Source organism: Anser anser (assembly GCF_964211835.1).
Source record: "Anser anser genome assembly, chromosome: 2".
NCBI classification, from domain to species: Eukaryota; Metazoa; Chordata; class Aves; order Anseriformes; family Anatidae; genus Anser; species Anser anser.
Window position 1 is genome coordinate 108,977,971 of NC_139721.1, and position 25,483 is coordinate 109,003,453.

Here is a 25,483-nt window from a genome sequence, read left to right on the forward strand (position 1 = left end):
CTGCAGGTAGGGAATGAAGAGGAGAGGCTGCCTTACATCAGCTGTTCTTTAAAGGTTATACTAGATGCTATTAAGTCTAAAGCAAATGGCATTTCATATGCGTGTTAAACATTGTTTAATCCCTGTTTGAGATCAGCATTTGTGTTTTTTTCAGAATTTTGTCCTTACCTGCCTATGCAGTGAGGATACTTTGCACTGAACGTGAACAGACTACCCACTATTCCTGCACATGTGCAAGAAAGCACTGTCAGGAGGGCCCTTTCATCACATTTCTAAGTGGTTAAAATGGGAGTAATGCAAAAAGTCAACCTCAAGAAGATATTGAAGATGAGAATTAATGTCCTGATGTGCCTGCCAACCTTCTCAGTGTGTTTTCCACAGGCTTAAGTTGGTGGTGGTGGTAGTGGGGAAGAGACAGAACAGAGCAAAACTTTTTTACAGGCATTGACACGATGAACACCAGATAGCAATTGTAGACATTGTTAATGGAAGACTGTACTGATGCACTTCTGCTGTTCCGGGCAATAGGGAGAGGGATGTTAGCCACAGTACTTTTCTGGTTTTAGCGATTTTCTCCCAGAGTCAGAAATGAGTATTTGTAGTCTCCTTTCTGACTCAGTCTCATGCTGTTAGTTAGTGATAGTGGCATTTCAACTGCTATTGAAGCAAAGACAGACACTAACATTTAAGACCAAGCAAGAATGACCGAAATTATAAAGTGAGGAGAATAAAGAAGGCAAATGCTAAAACAGTAGTTCAATACGGAACAGAGTGTGGGGGGAAATAATTTTAGACCAGAACTGTAGAAAAACTACTTGGCCATAGACTGAAAATTAGGAAGGCCACCATTTCTCGTCAGACCAGCCAGATTTTGCGTCTAAGCTGCTGAGCAGCAATTTTCCTCTAGTCTGATCCTGTGTCTTTTAATTAACTGGGGTTGTCATCCACATCTTTGAGATTTTGATGTGAGTGGGAGCTCATTTCTGTTGATTTGTTCAACACTTTGCATACAGAAGGCAGCAGCTGCTGCCGGTGATCCCAGGGCTGATTTGTCTGCAGCTTCCATTGGAAATGTTTCTTTAAATGCAGTAAACTGTGCGAGGAGGCACCTAGGCTAATCGGAGCGTTAGGTCCATGCAGTAGGTGGTACGCAAGTGTTTTCTGGTGGTTTTCTGTCAGCTTGTAGTTCGTCTGAGACACATGTGGGGCTTTGATGTGTGCAGGTAGCGCAACTACCCTGAAGAAGCATTATGCTTGGGTGCTCAGTGTGGATGGGCTGCAGGTTACGGTGTTCCCAGGGTGCTCAGCTCCCCCTGGGCTCTCACATGCCCTACACTTCAGGTAGCAGCTACCATGGACTTCAGCAGAGGTCCTGGGCAGGATCTTGACCTAGGTGGTACAGCTGAGTCACCATTTGTGTTACCCCCACGCTCCTTAGGAGAGTGCTTTCAGCACAATTGTGCTGACTGGTGTCAGAAAGTGCAGCTGTCAAAATCACTTGTTAAAGTCTGTCGTTTTTGAGAGTCTTCAACATTTTCAGGGAATAAGTGTAACGAGCGTATTCCCGTCCTTGCCAGCAGCCTGCTGGTGCACTGAAATTGTGGTAGCAACGGTGCTTGCTACGAGGTTTTGCTTGTAAAGCTTGTAGTGACACAGTCCGTGTGAGTTCGGACTTCCAGAAGATCTCCTCATTAACCCATTTCTCCAAACACCAAAAAGCCGAGGGAGCCTCAGCCTGACAGCCCAGAAATCCTGCCGTGTGCCCCTTCTGTTAGCCATGCCTACAGCTTTCAGCAGCAGCTCAGGCAGTGTACATACAGATGTGTCTTCTCTCTCCCTTCTTCCACGCTGAATGGGACAGACCGGCAACTATGGGTTCTGCTGAGATGCTACAGCCCCTTCAGCCCCGTTTCATCACACAGCAGTTCCCTTCCCTCTATTTCTCCTTTTCCCCCGCATTAAACCAGCGCGGTAGCTGTCATCGCAACCCGGCTGTACATCAGAGAAGATATAGTGCTGTTTCAGCAGCAATCCGAGCCAAAAGGAAGGATTTTGCAGGCAGAGTTTAACCCATGGGCAGTGAGTTGAACAGTGCCACCACAGAAGAAGAAAGACTCCTTTTCCACTGCAGCTGATGGTTTTTGCCAGCCGGGAGCAAGGATGTGAATTTTCATATGCATGGGTAATCAACATGGCAATGTTTCAAAATGCTTCGGTAGGTCTTGCCCCAGCTAGGAAAGATTTAAATCTAATTAGAAATCAGAGCTAGGAGGAAGTAATATTTCTGCCCGTGAGAATTTCCAAGTTCTCAAAAAAAAAAAAAAAGAAAAAAAAAGAAAGCCTCATGCTTTAATGGGAGGAAAACTTGAAAAAAATGAGATAAAGTGAAAATCAGATAATAGGTTGACATTTTTTATAGCTGTAAAGCTGTACAACTAGTCCTGTAGCTCTGTATACTAGCTGGAAGATGGTTTCAATTCACACCAAATTTCTCTCGCTGCTGTGGCATACTTTTTAATTGTGTCTTTATTAAAAGCATGAAAAAAACTTTATTTTGAGCCCAGAAATTGATTTTTTTAATATTACTGAGAAAATATTTTTGAAAAGAAATCCAGCAGTTTTCTCCAACTATAAATGTATTCAAGCATCTTTCCCTCCAACATACTCCAGTTTGAAAACAAGCATTTCCTAATACAAGTTTTCCTTGAAAAATTCCTGCCATTTCTATTAGAAACCATTCGTTCTTAGTTCATTTTGACCTAAGGGCACCAGTGACTGTGCAGCTTATTTCAGTTTTAGTTTCAGTAGCCGCACAACAGAGTGTGGTCAAGATTTTTCCTCTTCAGCAGTCAAAGAAGTTGTGACCAATGGCGTTGTTTGAGTCACCCTGGTTGTATGATCTAGTGGTTATTCTGTATTTTTCTAACGTGTCTATTGTACCAAAGAGATTATGCATCATCTCTTGCAGTAGTTATTTCTCATTTCTAAGAAAACATAACTTCAATTTGTAAACACAAAACAGAGAAGAAGAAACAACATATTTCATATCTAGCGTAAGGAGTCTCCAAGTCAAAAACCACATGTGAAAAAGAAACCAGACCAAACCAGCTTAACAGATGTAAAATCATTATGCATTATGCATTCGGAAGAAAAGATCAGAGGAGGCAGACAGTGGCAAACAAATCAGATGCTGAAGAATCCCTCAGTCCAGGGCTAAATGAGTGTAAATAATACCAGAAAAAAATCTCTTTTCCTTTTCACCATAGGGATGGCAGTGGTGCGTAATGTTCCCATGGCCGTGGGTGAATGGCAGAGCAGTGGGACATATCACATCTATCACTTCGCTATCACTGCCGAAGTTGGTGAGTTAGACCCGCAGTGTGTCTAGGAGCACACTGGAGTGACTGTCAGTGTTCCCTGCTCATCCTTTTTGGAGCTGGCCTCTTGGTGAGATAAGGCAGTTTTTGCAAGGGATTCCCCAGAGAGCTTTCTTCTCCCAAGAAATTCTCTCTTGTGGGTTCTGCTCTGCAATGGGAGGATCTGAGCCTATTTTAACTATTTTCTTCTCTGGGAGAGCAGCACTTAAATGCTGGTTTGAAGAGCAATGCACAAAGGTTTTGAGCACTCAGACCCCCAGCTGAATCTCATTCCCTTCCCTTGATTTAGTTAGAGTGCTTCTGAAAGGTCCTTAGCTGATGCAGAAACTGAGATCCTGTCATTAGCGAGGTATCGTTGGTTGGAGAACAGGCTTCGCACTAGGTGTTGCCTTAGCCCCAGTCTGGGGGGAGCACTTCAAAGCCCTGTAGGCAGTAACCACTGAAACGTGTTGGCAAACTGCAATCAGACGTGTCTGTCACGATAAAAGGGCTAATGCACTTTTGCTGGGCGCTGTGCAAAAAGCTGCCCGAGCTTATAGGAAAGCCTTGTCAATAGAGGATGCGCAGTCGTGAGCGGGATTCATTGGCATGGGTCCGAAGAGTGCCAGTAAAGCCTGGACCTCCACCGCCATATGCTGGTGCGCAATGGGAGCTGTACAGCAAGTTGTACCTGATGTGTATAATGGGATACAATGAATTCAGAAGGTCAAGCTCGCAGTCCACTGGTATTAGAAATAAAACTCTGGAAAGGTGAATTTCTGTGTTGAGGAGGCTCTGAAGTCCCCATTTGTAGCTGAATCTAGGGAAAATAGGTTTTAAAGGCACCCCTAACTTCTGATTGCCTCTGCCCCACTTTATAGTTCAGCCCAGTGGATGCCGCTAAAGCCATCAGCTTTGAAGAAGGAATCAACATTTCTGTTTCAGACTGTTTGTATAAATAAGCAGCTGCTTGAAGATGCTGAAGTGTGAGGAATGTGAGCAGAGAACGGTAGAAGTGAGTGGAAATCTCTAAGAAATACCACTGAATACATTGGACTACAGTTCAGCATTTTTTACGGGCATCATTTGCATTTATACTGTCAGCACAGGGTGGATGAATGGAGGCACAATAAATGATACGTACAATTTGAATTTTTCAGTGTGTGCTTGAGACTCGATTCTGTTTCTCCAGCAGAAAAAGATGATTTTTTTTCCATCGTTTCAGGGATTAGGTAAATCCCATGAGTGATGACAACAGACAGAACTGGGGCTTGCAAAGATACAGAAGGGAAAATATACTTGACACTTGTGAGAAGTGAACTCTGAGCTGGCGGTGCGGTTAGACACGCCAGCCTCATTTCAGAATGCTGAAATACTGCCTTCTCATTCTCCTACCTTGAATCACGAAACCCCACGTTCTTCTAATGCTTCTTTCAGAGGGAGAAGTGAAATGATTCATATGAAGAACCAGAATGGCTCAAACCACATCCCTTTTATTTATCTAGACTGCACCAGAACCTCTGCCAAACTTTGGATCATTTGGGATAAACTAATTGTAGCATCCCTACGCTGTTTTTGTTTTCTTACACCGTTGTATACATGTCCTTCTTCTGGTGTTTGGCTTTAAAACTCATATAGATACTTCTGGTGTCAGAAGTGACCCCTCGCTGGATGCTCCTGTGTATGCAGAAGAGAACCAGAAAATGGAATCTCACCATGCTGTGGTGCCTTGATGGAGGAAGTTTCTTGAAGGCTTGAGCAGCTGCTTAAGAGGCAGAGAGGAAACTAAGATGAGTAGCATGAGCAGAGGAGAGAAGAGTCACGTTGTCTCTTGAGTGAAGTTGTGTCAGGGAGGCATGTGAGGAGAGGTAAAGTGAAAAGATCAGGAGGAACCTCCAAGCTTTGGACCCTGTTTGGAGAACAATTAGAAATGGGGACAAAGGTAATGAAAGACACAGTGTTTAAGTTCTTGGCTAATGTAGAGGCCCTTAGCTGAAGATGGAACTGCTGCTGAAGGAGGCTGACTTGTGTGTAGAGTACTTTGGCTGATGTCCTACATGCTTTGGAGCGCAGAGGACCAGGGACTAAGGGAAAGAAGAATATCACCTTCAGACACCTTTTCATCTCTTTCTCTTTTGCAATTCTGTTAATTCAGTGGAGGCAGCTGGAATAGGTGTTGTTTTCTAGTTAGTACTGCTGCAATGCACAGCATTTGTTTGCTTTTAGCCTCTCTACCAGGCAATGGCTGATTCCCAAGAAGCTGATACTTAGGACCTCGTCAGTACATATGCCTACAGAGAAATCCAGGGAAGGATCCAAGAGCTGGGGTCAGAATAATGGGTGTTGGTATGGGGCCTTCAGCTTACGCGCTGAAGTGCATCTGAGCTGCAGACTTCTAGCTAAACGTTAGGCTTACCTTCGTCGCTCTTTCCAGAGTCTTTGCTGGCATGTCTGATTTGCTGTTTGTATCACGGGTTGTAGCAGTGGCCTTAGAAGATGTTCCGTGTGATTTTGTCTGAAGAGAGCTAGGGACTTTGACGTTAGCTAGAGAAGGAACAGCTGAACAGTTACTGGGGGGATCTGTGCCCTCCTCCTGTGATAACAGAGACTGGAGGGTTGTGAGGTCTGCTTTGCGCCTCTGGAGGAAGGCGGGGAGCAGAGATGTGCTTGGGGGATGTCATCCAGGTCTGCGTGGCTGAGGGTTTGCACCAGGGTCTACAGTTTTCATTATTACATAACCATAAACAGTATTGTGAAATAGCTGCAGTGCTGCGTGTTTCCATGTTACTGTTACGGGCTTGCTCAGAGCAACCTGCCATCCTGCATTTGCTTACAGAGGGCAGAATGAGATAGGGGGAGAGATGCTGACTGCTTTCACGCTGCTGCTCAGCTTCCGCTGTGGGAAATGTAACACCTCTCCCCTTCCCTTAATGCCCAGCCTGGCTCACTACCTGAAACTCTTCACGGTAAGTCAGCGCTGACTCTCAAGGCCTGCTTTTTGGAATAGTCATAAAGCAGCTTTCTTGTAGCTTGCTGGAAAAAAAAAATGCAGTGAAAGTCATTCTGATGACAGCTAGAGGGAAGAAATAACGTTCCTTGCAAACTTACATGTAAAGGATAAGAAAAACAAGTGCAAGAGCTGTGCAAGGGAGGGGATTCTTATTTGATGCTTGAATGCTAGAGGCTCGTGGGAAGTCTATGTGTGCAGATATGGGGGCCAAACAGAGATTTCCATTACTAATTTCTCTTCGCATTGGTTGTGTGATGCTTCCCTTCTTCCTTTTCTTTTTCTTCATTTTTTGTTAGTTTCCTTAGTCTCTTTTTTGCTTTGTTCCCTTCTGCTTGGATTAAGCTGTGCAACATATGTGGTATGTGCAAAAGAAAGGGTAGGATCCTTACAGCAAAATGAGTTGAGTCGATCCTGCCACGATTCCTATTTTATTCCCCTAAATAACCAAATCAATTAACCAGCCTGTCGCTCTGGGGAAGTACTCTACTCCGCTGCTTGCTGGCTGCACTGACTTTCAGGGCTGCTCTCAATCCCACGCCCTCTGCAGCCAGCATCTGCCCCCAGCGCAGCTCCCGAGCCCTCGGTGCTTTTGGGGAGGTTGTGGCAAAGCTACGTGTGCACCCAGGTCCTGTGCAGACCTCACGCCCCCTCGCACGACGTGACAAATGCCGGGTCACCCTTCTTCTTCCAGCCCCAGTGGCCGCTGCGAGCATGCTCCTTGCATGCATGGCACTGGCTATTTGCCAGGTTTAGTGTAAAAAAAAAAAAATTTTTTTTTTTTGAATGAATGAGTGAATGAATGAATGAATACCTGATTAAGTTAATGAAGCTGAGGCAATGGTGGGAGGGAGTGACTTGGCTGCTGAGTGCGCTAAGAGATCTGGCAGCGCATTAGACTTGCATAACGCTTTACAGTTCCATGCTGCGCTCCGTATGAGCCACAGGAGAGGGCTGCAATAATTACCCGGCTTTTCGATTGAAACCAGCTGCAGGTAGCTAGTCATCCTTTTGTCCATTTCACTGGTGTCGGGGAGTCACTTGTCTTTGCACCTCGGATTTCCAGTGGCAGATGGGTAAGCTGCTTTCACAGAAGTGATTGCAGCGCTGAGAAAGCGTCTTTGTGGCTGCTACAGGAGGTCCCTTCAGACGTCCAGGCTGTGATTCACTGGACCCATATGTCCGATGGAGGAATTCTTTTAGTTCCTGAGTTCAAAACTCCTATATAAATAACCTTTATGGGAGTCGTGTGATTTTTTTTTTTCCTTCTTCAGTTGGCTGGGAGAAGGGGAGCAAAAGGTTTTGTTGTATCTGCTTTTTGTAAGAAAAGGCATTTTTAAATCCTTCCAGTTTTTTTTGTTTGCTGTTTAAAGCAAGTTCTTCCTGGCAGTCCCGGATGGTACATACCTTTGTTTCTCACATACTTAAATTAAGAGTACTGGCACTGCATGTTAGCACACCGCCTTCATTTGTCAGCGTTCCCTGCTTGAGAGCAATGCTGATTTGCATTTGTAGTTGGAATGTTTTTTTTTAATTGCAACTGGAGCCTGTGACTGCGTATCCTGCTATGTCGTTATAAACCCGCATTATTTCATTTTCTTTTAATGGTTTTCTGCTCAGTCTTGTCAGAGAGAACAGTCGGGGCCATCTCACCCTCGCTGCGCTGGCCTCAGTTAAGTGCCACTGGTGATGAATTTGGCTCTCTGTGCCCATTTTATCCGCCTGCCTTTCTGCCCATGGAATGGGAAGGAGTCGTTTCGTGGCAGAAAGTGCCATTCCCAGACTTGCCACAAAGTCGGGAACAACGAACTCCTCACCTGGTGCTGTGGGCTGCCAGTCCAGGACAGGCGTTTTGTGGGAAGAGGGGACACGGAACGGGTCGGTTTGGCTTTTTTTTTGTTTTGCCTGCATGCATTTGTGTGCGCTGTCCCCTCGGATGTTCACATTGCCAGCTTGAGGGTCTGTGCAGGACCAGCGTGGGTGATGCTGCAGGGCATGCCCATGTGGAACTGACTCGGAATTAAGAAGAAAAATGAGCTAATTAAAGAAAAAAAGAACAAATGAACGGGATGTTGAAGTTGCTGTCATCTTCTGTAGCACGCCTCAGGGCAGGGGGTGAGCTGCTGGCATTTAGTTTAGTCAGATGTAATGGTCAGTGATCCTGATTCGGCGAGGCACCGAGTGTGTGCTTGGGCCGTGAGCAAGGACTCGTATAAAATCGCTTGCAGTTACAGCGCTGCTGAATGAAGCCTGAAAGGAGAGGTGCCGGAATCCATTTCAAGGGGAATTTAACACGAATTCATCTTGAGCGTTTTACAAGTGGCCTAATTGCAGCTCATTTGCTGGCATACAGAACCTACCCATGGATCCATCTGCAGAGAGGACTCCCCGTGAAGGATGACCTTCCCAATCTGCTCTCAGAGCCGTGCTCTCACACCGCCCCGTTATCAGCCCGGCTCGGTAGCGTGTTCCTCTCCCTCAGCACACATGCTTAGCCGTGAAATGGCTGCTTGGGCTGGCTGGTGCGTGCTGGTGTTGCTGGCCGCATCTTCAAAGGGGTGGGAATGCCCCCGGGACCCATCGTTTTTCGTGGGGATCACAGTCGTCCCTCCTGGAGACGAAGCCGGACGTCTTCCTAATCTGTTCGGCCGCGTACGTGAAAGAGAGATTGTTTCAAGCCACATGGAACGAGACCTGTGTGACATACCCGCGGTGCAAATGTGTTCATACAGGCATGACAGTTTCTGTCACAAGTTAAAACGAGTGGCGAGTGGGTGTTGCTACATTTATAGTCACTCGTGAAATTTTCAATGGAAAATCGTGTAGGCAGCTGCCATTGTAGCTGGGCACATTTCAGATAAATGAAAAACATCAACAAAGTAATTTCTGTATTATACTAGTTTATAAATGAACTCTGCTCACTCATTTAAGCTGCAGAAATGCCTCTGCGGGACTGGTGTAAGAGGAAATGCTTTTCTTGTGCAGTATCAGCCGGGCTGGGCCTTCAAATCTGACGTCCTGCAGCTGGCGGCAGGCGGTGCCGTACGGGGAAATCGAGGCTGTGAGTCGCATCTGTCCGCTTGTGGAGGGGCGTAGGTGGGGTGCACGTCTCCTTCCTGGGGCACGTGGGGCTGGAGGAGCACTTGAAACGCGTGTGCTCAGCCCGTGCCAGCACTGGGGCGTGCGAGGCAGGCGCTGCCTTCCTGCAGATAAGGTGCTCACCGTGGGGTTGGCTGATGTGCTCTTCGTGTACTTTTTAAAAGAGAAAGCCACCTTGTGCACACTTGCACGCGTGGCTCTGCCCCAGGACCCGGGCCCTTTAGCAGCACTGAAATCCTTCTCCTCCTTCCCTCCCGAGCAGCAGAGAGCTGTGGAGCCCAGGGCTTCACCCTCGAAGAAGTTGCTCTATAACCAGCTTCCTCAGGTTGCATCGGTAGCCCCGAGATATCTGACGCCGTTTCACAAAACTCCAGTCCCTGGTGTCAGATGATTAGATGGGAAATCCCACGTTTAGCTAAAAAAGTAAGTTTCTGGTCTTGTGGGTTGCAGGGAGAAGCCAGAGACCTTGAGACCGAAAGGCCTCGCACAGCAGAAGGGCAAGTTAAAAAAAAAAAAATGAAGAAAAGGCAAAAAACCCTCCACCTTTATCATTTTAAGAAATCTGCTGTATGTAAGCCGGTATCGTGTGTCTCAGGGGTGAGGAAGGGGGCCTGACTCACGGTGTTTGAAGCCAGGGCTTGGCCGTACGAGGCAGGGGATTTCTGTGGGGGCAGCGTGCGGACGCAGCTCCCCGGCGGCAGCCCTGCTGCGGGCTCGGCTCGCGGCTCGAGGAGCGAGCGAATGCTTCCTTGCTTCCCGCTGCCATCCCAGCAGCTCGCACTGGGCGCCGGGATGCCAGGCACCTGTGGAGCGTGCTGGAAGAGGAGGACTGACCTCTGCTAATAACTCTTCGGGGAGATGCAGAGAATAAAGTATTATTACTGTTTTTTTCTCCTCTACCCGCTTCCCTCAACTCTTGCATCGTACTTGCATCGTACAGTTTCAAGGGAATGCCAAGCCATTGGCACCTCACGTTCAGTGATCCGCTAGTTGAGGTTTGCTTATATCAATTGTTCTTTATATTGTCTGGAGGGAGAGGAGGGATGTGCAAAATAGCTCTGCTCACTCTGCAAAAACCTGTAGCAATTTGCTGTGGTGGATTCCCAGAAGCACAATAAGCGCTCGCACCGCAGTGGACAATCTGTCTTCCAGATGCAGCGTTGATCAGGAATCCTTTAGTTTTGGGAGGAGAATTTCAAATTTTATTAGAGGTTTTCATGTGTCTTATTAATGGCGCTCTGCAGTTGGCCCTCCTGGGAAATCTGCCAGGGAAGCGTGAAATCGGTGGGATCGGACAATAAACTCCTACAGCTATTGCTGGCGTGCGCTGGGCTGCACATGGCAGGGCTGATGAAATCCGCAGCGGTTACAACCATGAATAGGTAGCTGGCAGAGGATGGGCCGTGGAGCTGGGGGAAGCTGGCAAATAGATCTGAGAGCCGAATGCAGCTGCAGAGCGCTCTGCAATGTGCCTGCCTTCTAATCCCCGGGAATCTGATCCCGCGGATGCCAAGCTCCCCGGAGAGGAGGGGGAGGTGGGATGCAGTGCCTTCCCCCTCCGCCGATACCCGCTGATGCTGAAGGCACCTGCTCAGCGTGTCACGATAGGATGGGCAGGCGACGCGAGGCAGGAGCGTGAGCCTGATTCCCCCTGGTAACACACCGGGCACAGAGCTGCGTGTCAGATGCGATGCAAAGGATTATTTTTTTTGGTGTACGCTTTGAATATTTCATTGATGTAAACTTGCCAGGCGGGGCAGTGCTGCCTGACAGAGAGGAGACCCAGTTTTTTATCGAGTGTGGGAAATTGCTAGTCATACCTGGAGCTGGAAAGCAAAACCTAAACACTGGTAATAATAGTAAGTGTGCTAGCTGCCGAGTGGCAAACGGCTGCGTGAATTCGTTACCACCTGCAGGGAGCTGAGGGACCGGAGGGGATGGGGGACCAGATTCCTGAAGGTGTTTTAGAGACCTAAAAACCAGCCACGTCGTGGGACTGTGAAAAGCGCCTGACGTCTGAGGGCAGTGACAGTGGGACTGGCCCCAGCCTCTTGGCTCAGGTCTGGGTGGTGGGACGCGGCAGGAGGCTACGGCGTGGAGGGAGGCGCTGGTTTTACCTTCGTTGCTGGTTTTACCTGCGTTGCAGCGAGCTCTGGATAGCTAAGGAGGTCAGCCCTTCAGGCTATAACCTAGCATCCTCTCATGAGTTTTAAATTTGTTAGATGAAATAAACAGAAAAATAGCGTTCTGGGAGACGTAGTGAGTTTTAAAGTGCCTTGCAGAGGCACGCTGGAGCTTTGCATGAAAAATGCACATCCTGAGCTCTAGTGAGCAATCCCTTCGGGACCAGAGCAAACCCAGATGGTGACTCCTCCAAGTGATTATTTTTCTGCCTTAAGCCTTTCCAGGAATTCGAGTGTGGGCAGGCTGCCAGTGGACACTGGCTGTCCAGACACTTTAGCAATGTTCCCTGTGTACGAGCTGCCAGAGATACCAAAGTCCAGCTGCTGTCCCTGATCTCTTTGCCCCCTTTGCCTTCCTAGTCGTAATTACACGTGCACACACGCACGCATGTGCTTGTGTGACACGCGCCTACAAAGCGGGCGCAAAAAAAAATCACCCAGTGTTTGCTGCTGTTCTGAGTATCTTGCAAATCGTGATCGACAGCTCTGCAGTTAAAGAGAAAGGAAATCTCCAGACCTGGAAAAATTACTCAGATCAATAAAAAAGAGCATACAAATAATAAACTGTGCCCCGCACCTCGGAAGGCAGGCGTTCATCTTTCTAGGGCAACCAGCAGAGAGCGGTTTAACCATGCCTCGTACCTCTTGCCTTTGAGACACTCCGGCATGTCTGCCTTGCAGTGCTTCCCGAGCAAAATCAGCCCCGCGTTATCTCTGCTGCGGGAACTTGAATTATGCTGAAAACTTATCATTTTGCTTCTAAGTCTTGGAGCAGAAATAGGCTGGTTTTTGCTGCACATTTACATTTCTGCAAATCCAGTCCGATGTCTGCTGGAGTTCAAAGTCTAACCGTGAAGTACTCGGGCTTGGAAAAGTGGGGCAGTCTTCACCGCTCTACTGCTGTCTGCTCCTCTGTCTCCATTAAGCTTGTTCATTCCTCCTGTGCTCTCCGGGAGATTTTGGGTAGCCCTTTTGTTGCCAGTGATGATGCAGAGAGCCATAAGAAATACCAACAAAAGGAAAAAAAAAAAAAAAGAGAGAAAAAGATTTAGCATGTGGTATTTTTGAGGAATGTTAGCTTTGACTTTGGAGGCTACCCAAAACTCAGCGGTTCAATCCTATGTAGCAGAACAAAACCTTCGCTTCAGCTCCCGCAAAGTGAAACCTCACCAGGTTTCGTATGGCAGCACACCGGTAATTTTCATCTGGGGAAGCCGAGTCCGATCGCCTCGGGCTTTTGGAGCGACGGGGTTTGGGGGAGTCCGCTTTCCCCATTGCACCAGCAGGGACTGGCCCTGCCCAGTCCCGCACACAAGCCCCCTTCCAGCTGCGGTGTGTGATGTGTGGGCACTCGCTGTTTTGGGCCAGCACCCTGCCTCCATCCCACATCCCCGTTTTCCCCTCGCAGCGCCCGTGGCCGGTGCGAGGGAGCGGTGCGAGCACCCCGGCCAGCAGCTGCTGGCTTATCTGCCAGAGCCGACCGCCCAGGGCAGAAGACTACAGTGAGCTAAACTTAACTAAGGATGACTGCGCAAATGTGAGCTCGGCGATTTTATTTTTAGTCGGACTTAAAAATAAAAACCCGTAAGTCATGTGTAAGATAATAATTTTAGCTGTTGCCAAGACACGGCGAGCAACTGTGAGGAGGAGGAGGGGGAAGACCCGTGTGGATCGCAGGGCCCCCCCGGTCTCCTGGCTGCCCTTGCCCGGCGGCGCCGGTGGGTCGGGGCCGTGCTTGAGGTGTCGCTGGGCCTTGCTCTTTGGAGGCTGCCCCTGACTTCAGGGAAACCTCCTTTCGTCCTCCCCCTGGCCGAAAAGCCAGAGAATCTGCCCCAAAACATGGGGTCCTTTAAGCAGCTTTGCCCAAAGCTGCAGCTGATGGGTGTGCTGTTTTTTCTCTGCTTAACAGTCCTGCGCTAATTCGTGGCAGCTGTGGAGTTGGTGAAGGAAAAACAACAAACTGTTTTTGTAGGGTCTGCGTGGCTGTTGGTGTTTGGTTACTGTTTATCAGTTTTCAGGGAATGGAATAATTCACTTTAGGCCGATTGTATCAGACCATTAAATGCCTTAGACTTCTGTTGGATTATGGCAGCTTGGAGGACCACAAATGTAAAGAATGCTCTTAAAGACAGGTTTAATCTTTGCTTAATATGTCTTCAAAGCACTGCGTGCACATATAAACATCAGGCTTATTGTTCATTAGAAGTGAGGCAATAGGGAAAGAAATCCCCCAAAGGAATATTACTTGCCATAAGATAACTATCAGTACTGCTGCTCAGCATTCACTTTAAAGTGGCTTGTATCCCGTTTCCATCTTCTTTCCCATCCACTCCTAATTCTTTCTCCCTTTTTCTTTCATGTAACACATGCTTTTCTTGCCGGAATGCCTGTTGTGCGTGAGATGCAGGGTTTGTAAGCACCCACGCTCGCTGATCTTTCAGAACAGCCAGAAGCACGGGGGGAAAGCAGGGGCTGGACAGCGAGTGGGAAAAACTTCACTTTGCATAAAGTTTGTTATGAGGCCGGGCAAGGCGGGAGCTCCTGGTTTCAGGCAGGTTGGGGAGCGTTTTCAGGTTTTCTTTCAAAGCATGATGTGATTCAGTTACAGTATTTTCCTTAGCAGACAGTTAGACAGTTAGGGCCTGGCTTTGTTGCTCCTGTTGACTTGGGACGGCCAAAGTCACCGAGCTAAGCAATGCAGAGCTGAGAGACGGTTTTGCTCCAGCCCCGTACAACATCCTGAGCTTTTACCACGGTAGGGGCTCCTGATTTGGATCAGGAAGACCCAAATGTGCTTTCCCGTTAATGAGGTGTCCCCGGGGCCAAGTTAGCTCAGCATTGGGCCTGCTGGGGAGCAGGGCTTTACCCTCTTCTTCCCCAGAGCATCCCGGTGCTGCCTGCATGCTGCCCACAGCCTCCCTGGTCAGCAGTTGCTGAAAAACCCAGTGGTTGGATCCAGCTGGCGCTGGAAAATGCCATCAGCATCACAGCGGGGCAGCTTGCAGCACCAGGGCATCTCCCCACCGGGGCACCTGGCTGTGAGGTGTCAATGGCAGAGGGATTTCAGATCACCGAGTTAAAAAATGAAAATATAAAGAAGTTAAAAATCTGGCTCAGAGCCGCCTTTGGCTTTGCGCTGCTGCTGTAAATAGATGGCATAGCTGCGGCTTGTGGCCGGGCTGCTGCGTGTACCCGTAGCCAGCTGTGGCATGGGGGGACAGTGGGGGGCAGCAGCTGCATCTGCTGCCTCAGACGGTGTGGCACGAAGTCACCCCGCAGGTGACACTGGGGTTAGAGGCTCGGCAGTAACTCACCGTGCCTCCTCTCCACGTACAGCTGCTGGCTGCTAATGCAAATATCGCGTGTGTGTGTGCGTGTGCGGGAGGTCACGCCGCGCTCCTGGGCTTTTTAGGACACGGTGGGGTGAAGGCGACACTGTTGTTGCAGGGGAAGGAGAGGGTGGAAGGAGGGACCTTGGAGACATGAAGGGTTTTCCTCACAGAGGGAAGAAAGCAAGCTCACGAGACATTGTGGGCAAGCCCCTAAGTGCTTGCTGCTAAATCTGACACCTGATGGTCAGAGAGTTTCTGACCTGCCTACGGTTTTAATCGCTTTCATGATATGCTTGTGGACGTGCCCAGGATTTTAGCTGCTGTTTACAGTACAGCTGTCCACTGCTCCTTGACGTGAGAGCAGCAATGCCCGGCTGTTTTTGTTTTTCCAGCATTTTTTTCCTCTTTCTTGGTTGCTGGTTTGGGGTGTCGGCTTGTTTGTTCCTATTTCCCAGCGCTGATGGTGTGATTTCCCCCCTCCCTCGCCCACCCTCTCGTTGCAGAGTCCAGAGGAGCTGTCGGAGGATTGTGCTCACAGGGAGATGATTCCTCATGAAGTCACTGGATCCCTTGCAGAAATCAAATGTGACTTTCCGTTTATCAGACTGAAATCAGAGCCAGCCAGACAGTGAAGCAAGCACAGTGGAGGGGGGACGGCGAAAGATGAAATCCAACCAAGAGCGGAGCAATGAATGCCTGCCGCCCAAGAAGCGAGAGATCCCCGCCACCAGCCTGCCTTCGGAGGTGAAGCCGGTCCTGCCGAACGACAACCACCGCGCGGACAACCTAGCATGGCTCCCCAGCACGCCTGGCGGCCAGAGCGGCCTGGGGGCCAGGCACAGGCCCGGGGGGACGTCGGCGGAGGTGGGCTTGCAGCAGGGTTTGCACAAGCCGCCGCCGGCGGGGCTGGACTATTCCCCGCCGAGCGCGCCCAGGTCCGTGCCGGCCCCCACCACGCTTCCCACCGTGTACTCGCCCGCTCTCTCCCAGTCCGGGACCCCCGTCTCCCCCGTGCAGTACACGCATCTGCAGCACACGTTCCAGTTCGTCGGGCCCCAGTACAGCGGACCATACGCCGGGTTCATCCCCTCGCAGCTGATCTCCCCGACCGCCAATTCGGCAACCGGCGCCGTGGCGGCGGCCACGGCTGTCGCAACCACTCCATCCCAGCGCTCCCAGCTGGAGGCTTATTCCACTTTGCTGGCCAGCATGAGCGGCTTAAGCCAGCAGGGGCACAAAGTCGAGCCACACCTGGTTAGGACGCCCGGGCTGATCGCTGCGGGGTCTCCTCCGCCCACCCAGCAGAACCAGTACGTCCACATCTCCAGCTCTCCCCAGAGCGCGGTCAGAAACGTCTCTCCTCCAACCATCCCGGTCCCCCTGCACCCCCACCAGACAGTGATCCCCCACACGCTCACCCTCGGCCCTTCCTCCCAAGTGGTGGTGCAGTACAGCGACGCCTCGCACTTCGTCACGAGGGACGCCCCCAAGAAGCCCGAGAGCGGCCGGCTGCAGGCGATGCAGGCCAAGGAGGTACTGAACGGCGAGATAGAGAAGAGCCGGAGGTACGGCATTTCGCCCTCTGCCGACATGGGTCTAGTCAAAGCAGGCAATAAACCAGCTCCTCACCATTACGAGACCAGGCACGTGGTGGTGCACTCAAGCCCCGCCGAGTACGGCGCCCGGGATTCCTCAGGGGTCCGAGCCTCCGTCATGGTGGTCCCCAACAGCAGCACGCCGACGGCGGACATGGAGGTGCAGCAGGCCACCAACCGAGAGACCTCTCCCTCAGCCCTCAACGACAAGGGAAGCTTGCACCTAGGAAAGCCGGCCCACCGCTCCTACGCTTTGTCCCCGCAGCAGGCCCTGGGCCACGAGGGGGTGAAGGCGGTGGCCACGCTGTCCCCCCACACCGTCATCCAGACGACCCACAGCGCCTCCGAGCAGCTCCCCGTTGGGCTGCCGGCGACGGCCTTCTACGCCGGGACCCAGCCGCCGGTGATCGGCTACCTGAGCGGCCAGCAGCAAGCGCTGGGGTACCCCGGGGGGCTGCCCCAGCACCTGGTGATCCCCGGCACGCAGCCCCTGCTCATACCGGTCGGCAGCGCCGACGTCGAGCCGTCGGGCGTCACGCCGGCGATAGTCACCTCGTCTCCCCAGTTCGCAGCAGTGCCTCACACATTCGTCACCACCGCCGTCCCCAAGAGCGAGGCTTTCAGCGCCGAGCCCCACACCACCCAGCCCGCCTACCAGGCCACCATGGTGCAGGCGCAGATCCACCTCCCCGTGGTGCAGTCCATCGCCTCCCCCGCTGCGGCTCCCCCCACGCTGCCCCCCTACTTCATGAAGGGGTCGATCATTCAGCTGGCCAACGGGGAGCTGAAGAAAGTAGAGGACTTGAAAACGGAAGACTTCATCCAGAGCGCGGAAATTAGCAATGACCTGAAAATAGACTCCAGCACTGTGGAGAGGATCGAAGACAGCCATAACCCAGGCATTGCTGTGATACAGTTTGCGGTTGGAGAGCATCGCGCACAGGTAATAGCGACATGTGGTAGTGGGGGGCTGCAGGGGACACTTCGGTGCGGTCCGGTCGCTTCGGGTCTGCCTGGGGTTAGTTTCTCATCGTTCACGTCCACCCGTGAGACTGACTTGGGTCCAAGAAACAGCTGTCTGGCAGTGTTGGTGGAGCCAGCAGGGGCACACTGATGACAAATGTAGCCTCCTGGATGTAAAGCGGGTCTTCCTGGGGGACCAGGCTGCCCTCTTTTCTTACATCCAGGTTAAACTGCGACAGGACTGTTCTCAGTGCCCTTATCAGTCCAGGGGAAACATTTATGTACTCATTGGGTATGATTAGCACAGAGCCATGTTGCAGAATTCAAGGCAATACCCCTTTTCCTCACCTGCTCTGTGCTACCACCCCGAGGCCCCAGCCTGTCTGCATGCAGCCCTGTCGAAGCACGCAATGGAAAAATAACAGTCCTGGCATCATGCAAAAGCATCCGAAGACTAGGGGGCAAATGGAGACGCTGGGCAGCAAAGGGATTTGCTGAAGTAAAGTCACACAGTGTGTTATTGTCAGACCCAAGGCAAAGAGCTGGGTCTTCTTCCACCCATTGGCCTAGCCGAAGGTCTTCATTGCCTGGTTAGGATTTTGCATTTTGGAATAAATCCTGCTGTGCTTTATAGCTGGAGAACCCATAGGAGAAATGACATGATCTTCATGCTTTTTTATTCAAATACAAAATGGGTTAAGCTGTACGAGAGGATATATTTTGCATTCTTGTAGGTGATTTTGACCTTCCACCCCAGAAAGCTTGGGCTAGATTCAGCGCAAATCCTACCCTTGAGCAATAGGTAGGCAGCGAGGTTGTGAATTTCCATGGCTTGGAGACAGCTTGGAGCTGTCTGGGAATGCTTCCACTCACACGTAAGTTACTGAAACACTACAGAGTTTTACTGAGGCTTCAGTCGTGAGTGGTTTAAACACTGTGCAGCTCACATAAACTGTCTGTTCAAGGGAAATTTGGAAAGGAAAACCATCTAGGTGGCTGGTCAGGCTGTGCTTCTGACCTTTGTTTCTCACGGTAGGAAAAATCCTGTAACTTTCCAAAGATACTTTTAAGTTAAGACTGTACTGATCATAAAGCATTATCCTATTGCTGTCCATTTTCTAAGCAATTTAGATTCTTCTCTATTGAGGCAGGAGCAGATATACTAGGTAGCAGTGTGGCTCCTACAGGCATTCATTTGAAATAACGTTGTCACAAGTGTTCTCAGTTTGGTTTGAAATACAAGTGCTGCAAACTGTAGCATTTGCAACCACGAGGCAGTACCCTCAGTGATGGAGAACCAGCGGGAGAGAGAGGGAGAGAGGAGCTGGAAGCGTACAGATACAGTGAAGAAACCTAGGCTGACGGTTTGGAGAAGAAAAACAAACAGGTATGGCACAGAGGAGCAGGTCACACAAAAAATTCTTACAGCCTCAGCGGTCTGTGTCCCATCCTTCCCAACCTGCACATAGCTGGCAGTGACTACATGCGACACGTCCTCTTGCTCATGTCAAATGTGCAGATTCCCTGTGTGGTTTTGTCTGCAGATGTGCACGTGCCATCTGCACAACAGACAGATACATGCATACATGCATGCATACATAGATGTTGGGCCCCTGGTGTTTTCAGGAGAAAGACAGGGATTTTTCCCCACCGCTGAATGGTATTTTGGTGCTGTCAGGGACAGCTTGTGCATCGCAGGCCCTGTGATTAGAGAAACCGTGCTTGGGCCAGAACCAGTTACTGTAATTTGCCCCAGTGCCCTGAATAATGAGATTTCAAGAAGTAGCACTCTCCCCTCTGTGATTTTCCCCTGCTCTCCTTTCTCTCTCTGCAGCCAGACCACCGGTCTCTGCACCAGCAGGAGAGGTACAAATTAGCAGGTAGCGTTTGTGTCGCGTCTCGTTCGCGGGTCTGTCAGCACAGCCGAGGTGCTGAGGTGCTGCGTGCTGGGAAGAGCGCCTTTGCAAGGGGTGGAGTGCCATCCTCTGGCAGAAAGCACGCCGAGCCCGAGGCTGCACAAACCCGCACACCGGTCTCATCCAGCCGAGTGTCACCTTATGCAGAAGCCTATCAGGAGCGCGCTGACATCATCGCAGCCGAAATACTCCCCAGCTGTGTTTCCCACAGGGGATGCTTCCAGAACCGAGGGAGAGTCACGTAGAGATATGATTAGCGCGAGGGTTTAATTTAGGTTTCCTGCGGATTCCAGGACTTGGGTCTCTTCCCGGATCAGCTGTGTGCCTGCATGGCAGGGACTGCTCCGCCGGTTTTCCCTCGGCTGCTTAGAGAGAGGGAGATCATTTCTGCGTGGGTGAAGTCACCGCTGACCTCACCCATGGCCCAGCGTGGCTGTATGGAAGCATTTAGCCCTATTAGCGGGCGTGTGGCTGTCTTTACTCGTTAGGAAATTGCCCCTGTGAAGGGGGCTTAGTCTTCCCCTTGAAAGAACGGTATTTTGTCTCAGAGCTTAGGGCAGTGGCTCAGTGGTACCGCTGCACTTGGATACGCAGACTCCCAGGTACAGAGGGAATATACGTGCACGTGTAGCTTGGCCTCACAAAATATTTTACCGTAACTAAGTCCCAGCCGCAGATATGCTTCTGGAAGGAGAGAGCTTCCCGAATGGCACTGCCAAGGGAACGTGAGTTGTAACGAGTTAGTGCCACACAGAAATAGCGCTGTTATCATCAGCTCCAGTTCACTTACATGCTCCTCCCAGTGATCTCTGGGAAGTCATTATAGCATCGATGATTTCATATTTTCAGACTCTATGCAAGCGCTAGCTAATTTCCACACCAACTGGGGGACAAAGGTAGGAGGTTATTTTTAGCTGAGCGTATACAACTCGCACGTAGGGAGGCACCATGCAGCTGCTATTGTGTCACATAACTGCAAGCCCACAGCTGCTCCTCCCCAGCACAGTGCTAAGGCAGAACGAGGTCATCCTCCCACCTTCCCCCCTCTTCCAGTCACCTTGCAAATCCAGCCCTCTTCCAGGCATGTAAAACCAGAAGACAATTAACCCACCTAAAGCTATATTCCTTTTCAGCGAAATAACTGCCCTTAGCCCCTGAGGGAAGCTAGGTTTCCATTTCATGGCATCCCTGCTGTGGATGAGTAAGAAGTGAAACGAGTATCAAATGGATGAGAACCCAAAGTTCAGCGGTTATTCCTCTGAATTCAAGTTGCCTAAAAAAAAACTACGGATCTGAATCTCTTTGCAATTCAACATATTATTCTTGTAATAACACGTACATCGTTATTACCTGTCCTTTCTTTTGCTGCCAGGAACAAGCGGAAGCTGGCAATTCACGTCCATTTCTGTTAAGGTCAAAACCCACAGGAGATGCAAAAGTAGTTCTCTGAAATGCTTGCTTTGATCCCTGAGTTTCAGCTCCCAATAATTTTTAAAGTACAGCTTTAGAAAGAAAGACGAACATGCAGGTTATAACTTTCCTTTTCTTTTAAAAACAGAACCGTAGACATTAGAGATGGAGAAGTTCTGTAAGACCATCTAGTTAGCAGCCATGCCAGTTTAGTGCGTATGTTTTTTAGACTAACATCTAGTTTTCCATTTATATCTCTGCATGCACACAAACCAGTCGCTTGTTATTTTGCTCAGCTCTCTCCTTTTCATTACCTTTGGCACCGTAACAGGCACAGAAAGAGAGATGTTGACTGTGTTCACTGCTGCAGATGGAGATCCCTCCCTGCCTTCCCCTCATGTGATCCCCGTATCTTTGTTCCCTGGCCGTGGGGGCAGTAAGTCCTTACTCCTCTGAATGACAGGGAAGCTGTATTCTGTGTTCAGACGTGTGTTACTGAGTTCTGGGAATGCAGTAAGCAGATAAGGGCTCGTGATAAGCTCGCCAGCCAGTGGTCTGGCAGACAGAGATGGCCGCCCTTGAGAAATGGAGTTTCCCAGTGGTGGGATCATGTAGCTGGGCAGAGCCGTGGCCACTGACCTTGAAGCACCCCTTTTCGCAGTGACAGGGCACTGAAGCTGGGCCAGATGCAGCCCCGGTGGGATGCTGAAGGCTTCATGACAACTCCTGTGTCACCCCACCCATGCCAGGTCCCCGTGGCCAGAGGTGCTGCTGCCTGCAACCCCGTAGTCGTCTCAGAGGAGATGCACTCTTGTGAGGGCAGGTGTTGTTTGGAGTGGTGGGAAAATGAGGAGCTGTCGTCTCTATACAGGTCAGATACATGTCCAGAGCCTTATACTCTTCCTAAGCAAAATTTTCTTCATTGTGGACAGCAAGTGCCATAAATCTCTGAAGCTTCCTCCCTAACTGCCCCGTGTCAGGAGGCATTCATGCCTCAGTGAAGGAGGAAAGGTCACGTACCCTTTCAAACCAGCAGGGTCTCAGACCCCCACACGTCCCTCTGGACAGAGTCAGAGGTGCCTCTGCAGGTCGGTGTTTACCTGCAGCTGCTCGCACCCCTCCTGTTGGGGATGTGCTGTCAGGCAGGGTCTCCTGTCCTGGGTATGTTACCACATATAAAACACGTGAAATACAAGCGCCTCGCCCCTGCCCCTTCCTGTTCTCCCACAAGACGGTCATTGGAGGCCGCTCAGAGCTCCTCAGCCCGGTGGAAGGCCCGGCCACTGTCCTTGGTGACACAGGCTGTCCAGCACTGGCTCTTGATCTCAGTGATTAAACCCTTGAGTAATTGACCAAATGTCTCACCGTGCCTCTTTCCTGCTGCTGACCTCAGTGGGAGGCGCAGAGGAGGAGGGTGCCAAGCAGCACTGGTTTCCCTTCTTGCTTTTCTGTCCCCTACGGTCACAAGAGGTGCTGGAAAAGCAGTCGCAGTACCAGAGGATGTGTTGCAGTAAGAGCCGTGCTGGGCCGGAGAAAGGTTTTGTCTGACCCAGTACTTGAGGGCACCTAATGGTGAGTGCTCAGGGGAAGGCAAAGCACAGGACATGCATGTGCTGGCTCCCTCCCAGCGTGTAAGTTTGTGGCTCCTGGACTTTCCAAGCCAGAGGGCTCATCCTTCTGTTTCAAATGCTTTGATGGGCTTTTATTACGTGAATCTGTCCAGTGGTTTTTTGACTTGAGGAACCTCTTGGCACCCACAACAAGGCCTTCTTCAGCAGCGTGCCACTGCTTCATCCCACATCATTTCCATGAACCACTTCCTATAATTTGTTCTCAACCCACCTCTCACTCCTGGTGTCATCACATTTTAATAATGTCAGAGAGAAAAACACTAATAAGAAAAATGTATGTTTACCTTTGTTAAAATATACTTAACACTACTGCTACTATTAGGCACCTTTTGCTTTAGTGCTCCTCATGTTGGTTGCAGCAGCTCTTCCAGCATGTCATGGGTGTTCCAGCTCCAGCATGCATTTCCTGAGCAATCTGAATTGCCTTCCTTACCTGCTGAGTTTGGCTGAGAAATAAGAAGATAAAGGGATATAGAAAGTTACAGATATTCAGTGACTGCAGTGAGAAGTTTGGGGTGTTTTCATTAGTCATTGTTCAAAAATGGAAATAAAACAGTAACTTTGCAGTAGAGCCCGGTGTGCTTGAAAGGGACTAGCATTTTGGTTTTTGGCTTTATTGTCTTAATAGTTAGAAAGGCACAGAAACAAGTTTCACATTTCTTTGTCTCCTACAACAATCACGCCAAGATACTGAGGCAGGGAGCTTTTAAAATTAACTTTTCTTATTTTAATGCAGTGGTCAGGAGAAAATGTTACAGAGGTGTTTTTACTGAACTTTCACCCTTGAAAGGTCTTTGTCTACTATTGATTGTAGAGAGTGGTTATGTTAAAATCCCAATGTAGCTGAATCCAGAAGCAGCTAGCTAAAGCAGTGCTTGATAATCAGTGAGGGAACCCATTTCAAACTGGTAGACTGTGAGGGTGGTGAGGCACTGGCACAGGCTGCCCAGAGCAGCTGTGGATGCCCCATCCCTGGAGGTGTTCAAGGCCAGGCTGGATGGGGCCTTGGGCAGCCTGCTCTGGTGGGAGGTATCCGGGCCCATGGTGGGGGTGGGGGGAATTGGGTGGTCTTTGAGGCCCCTTCCCACCCAAACCATTCTGTGATTCTGTGTCCATGAACACTGTGATTGGGTCGTGGAAATAATGGCATTTCATTATGGCTATTCATAATCAGCACCAGCAATTTGACTGATTGTTTCAGTGACTGACAGTTCAGGCAAGTGTTTCATATGCCTTATAAAACAAAGGTACGATGTGCTGTGGAAGCGTGTTAACACCACAAGAAACTGTTGTTTCAGTGAGTATAAAGTGCACGAGCATGTGTGATTCCCAAAGGTACTAACAGCTTTTGATGGGGTTGGGAAAGTATAAAAAGAAAGAAAAAAAATTGCAGTAAGCAGGAAGGGAGAAAGGGGCGAGCCACAGCTTTATAAATGAGAAACCCATGTCCACCATATGATCCCTGTCTAGGGAAGAGCCTACAGCTATGTGTAGACAGTAGTTTCCATTTAACTCCTTAAGAGATGCTGCATATCCACTGCTTCTCCTAGTCAGACCCCTTTCCGAGGTGAGTATGTATGGAATAGGACCACAAACTTGGGGCAAGTATTTCTGCAAATCCTGGCACTGGAGGATTTAGAGTGATCCTCCAGCAACATGAAGTGACAGGACTTCTGCAGTTACCTTGCCCCACTTTCTCCATGGTTCATAAACCAGGCCTAGAGCCGTGTCCCTGTCCAGTATTGCTGTGGACGTAATTGGCTGTTGGCAGAGAGATCTGGTCAGAAAAGTTTTAATATGGCAGAAATTGATTTACTGGGGGGAGCAGGAGGATGTTTTTTTGGTGCCTCTAAACTACTGCTTTTGAAATTCCTCATAGAGTGGCTTACTTTGCTGGGCAGCTGGAGTGTCAAAAGAATATATAAAGCGTTATTCATTAGCCTGACCATAAAAGTATGTAGCATACATTTATTGATATTTTAAGGTTGGGGTTTTTTCAGCAGTCTAAGGAGCTGCAGTTGTCTGCTAGGACACGGTGTGGGTTTGACCAGCTGAAAGAGCAGTCAAAATCTGTTGTGAATCTTTGGCTTACTAGTCCTGGAGCCTCTGTCCCTGTGCTGTGGGACATCCCTAATCCAGTCCTCTGGCCCACGGTGGATGTGGAGCCGGTGGGCTTCAAACGGAGCTGCCAGGGCCCTGCTTGCAGCAGCACTGACGGGACGGTGGCAGGGCTCCTGGGTGCTGCTGTACTGCCCACTGCTAACCAGGAGTCCTCAGGATGCCTTGGTATGAAACACACATTGGAAAGGAATCAGTATCCCTATCAGAAAGAAAGGTACTTCCAGAAAGAGCCTTGTGGTGGTCGTTGAGTCCAGCCTCTTCTGCCAGCCAGGCCATGCAACTTCATCCCAAGATTCATGCTGTTAACATCATGAATAAAGGTGTGTTGTGGTTTAACCCGGCTGGCAGCTAAACACCACACAGCCGTTCGCTCACCCTCCCCCCTCCCTCTCTGGGATGGGGGAGAGAAACGGGAAAGTGAAGCCGGTGAGTTGAGATAAAGACAGTTTATTAAGACAGGAATATAATAATATAAGGAATAGAAGGAATATAATAATAACAATAATAATAATAATAGTGATAATGATAATAGTATTAACAATAATAATGTGTAAGAAAACAAGTGATGCACAACGCAATTGCTCACCACCCGCTGACCGATGCCCAGCCTATCCCCGAGCAGCCGGCCCCCCACCCCGGCCAGCCACCCCTATGTATTGTTTAGCATGACGTCAGATGGTATGGAATACCCCTTTGGCCAGTTTGGGTCAGCTGTCCTGGGTCTGTCCCCTCCCAGCTCCTGCTGCACCCCCAGCCTGCTCGCTGGCAGGACAGAGCGAGAAGCCGAAAAGTCCTTGGCCTGGTGTAAACACTGCTCTGCAACAATTAAAACATCAGCATGTTATCAGCGCTCTTCTCATCCTAATCCAA

The 25,483-nt window shown here is 49.8% G+C and overlaps 1 protein-coding gene across 18 annotated transcripts in view; it reads left to right on the forward strand.

Annotated features, from left to right (window-relative positions):
- The window catches only part of ATXN1 (ataxin 1), a 219,417-nt gene that overhangs the window by 184,091 nt on the left and 9,843 nt on the right, over window positions 1-25,483 (forward strand). For all 18 annotated transcript variants that reach the window (XM_083826834.1, XM_083826846.1, XM_083826835.1 and 15 more), the window contains one exon: window positions 15,481-17,515. In XM_083826834.1, coding sequence (XP_083682960.1) covers window positions 15,641-17,515 — 1,875 coding nt within the window. In that variant the 5' untranslated portion in view covers window positions 15,481-15,640. The remainder of the gene's footprint in view (window positions 1-15,480; window positions 17,516-25,483) is intronic.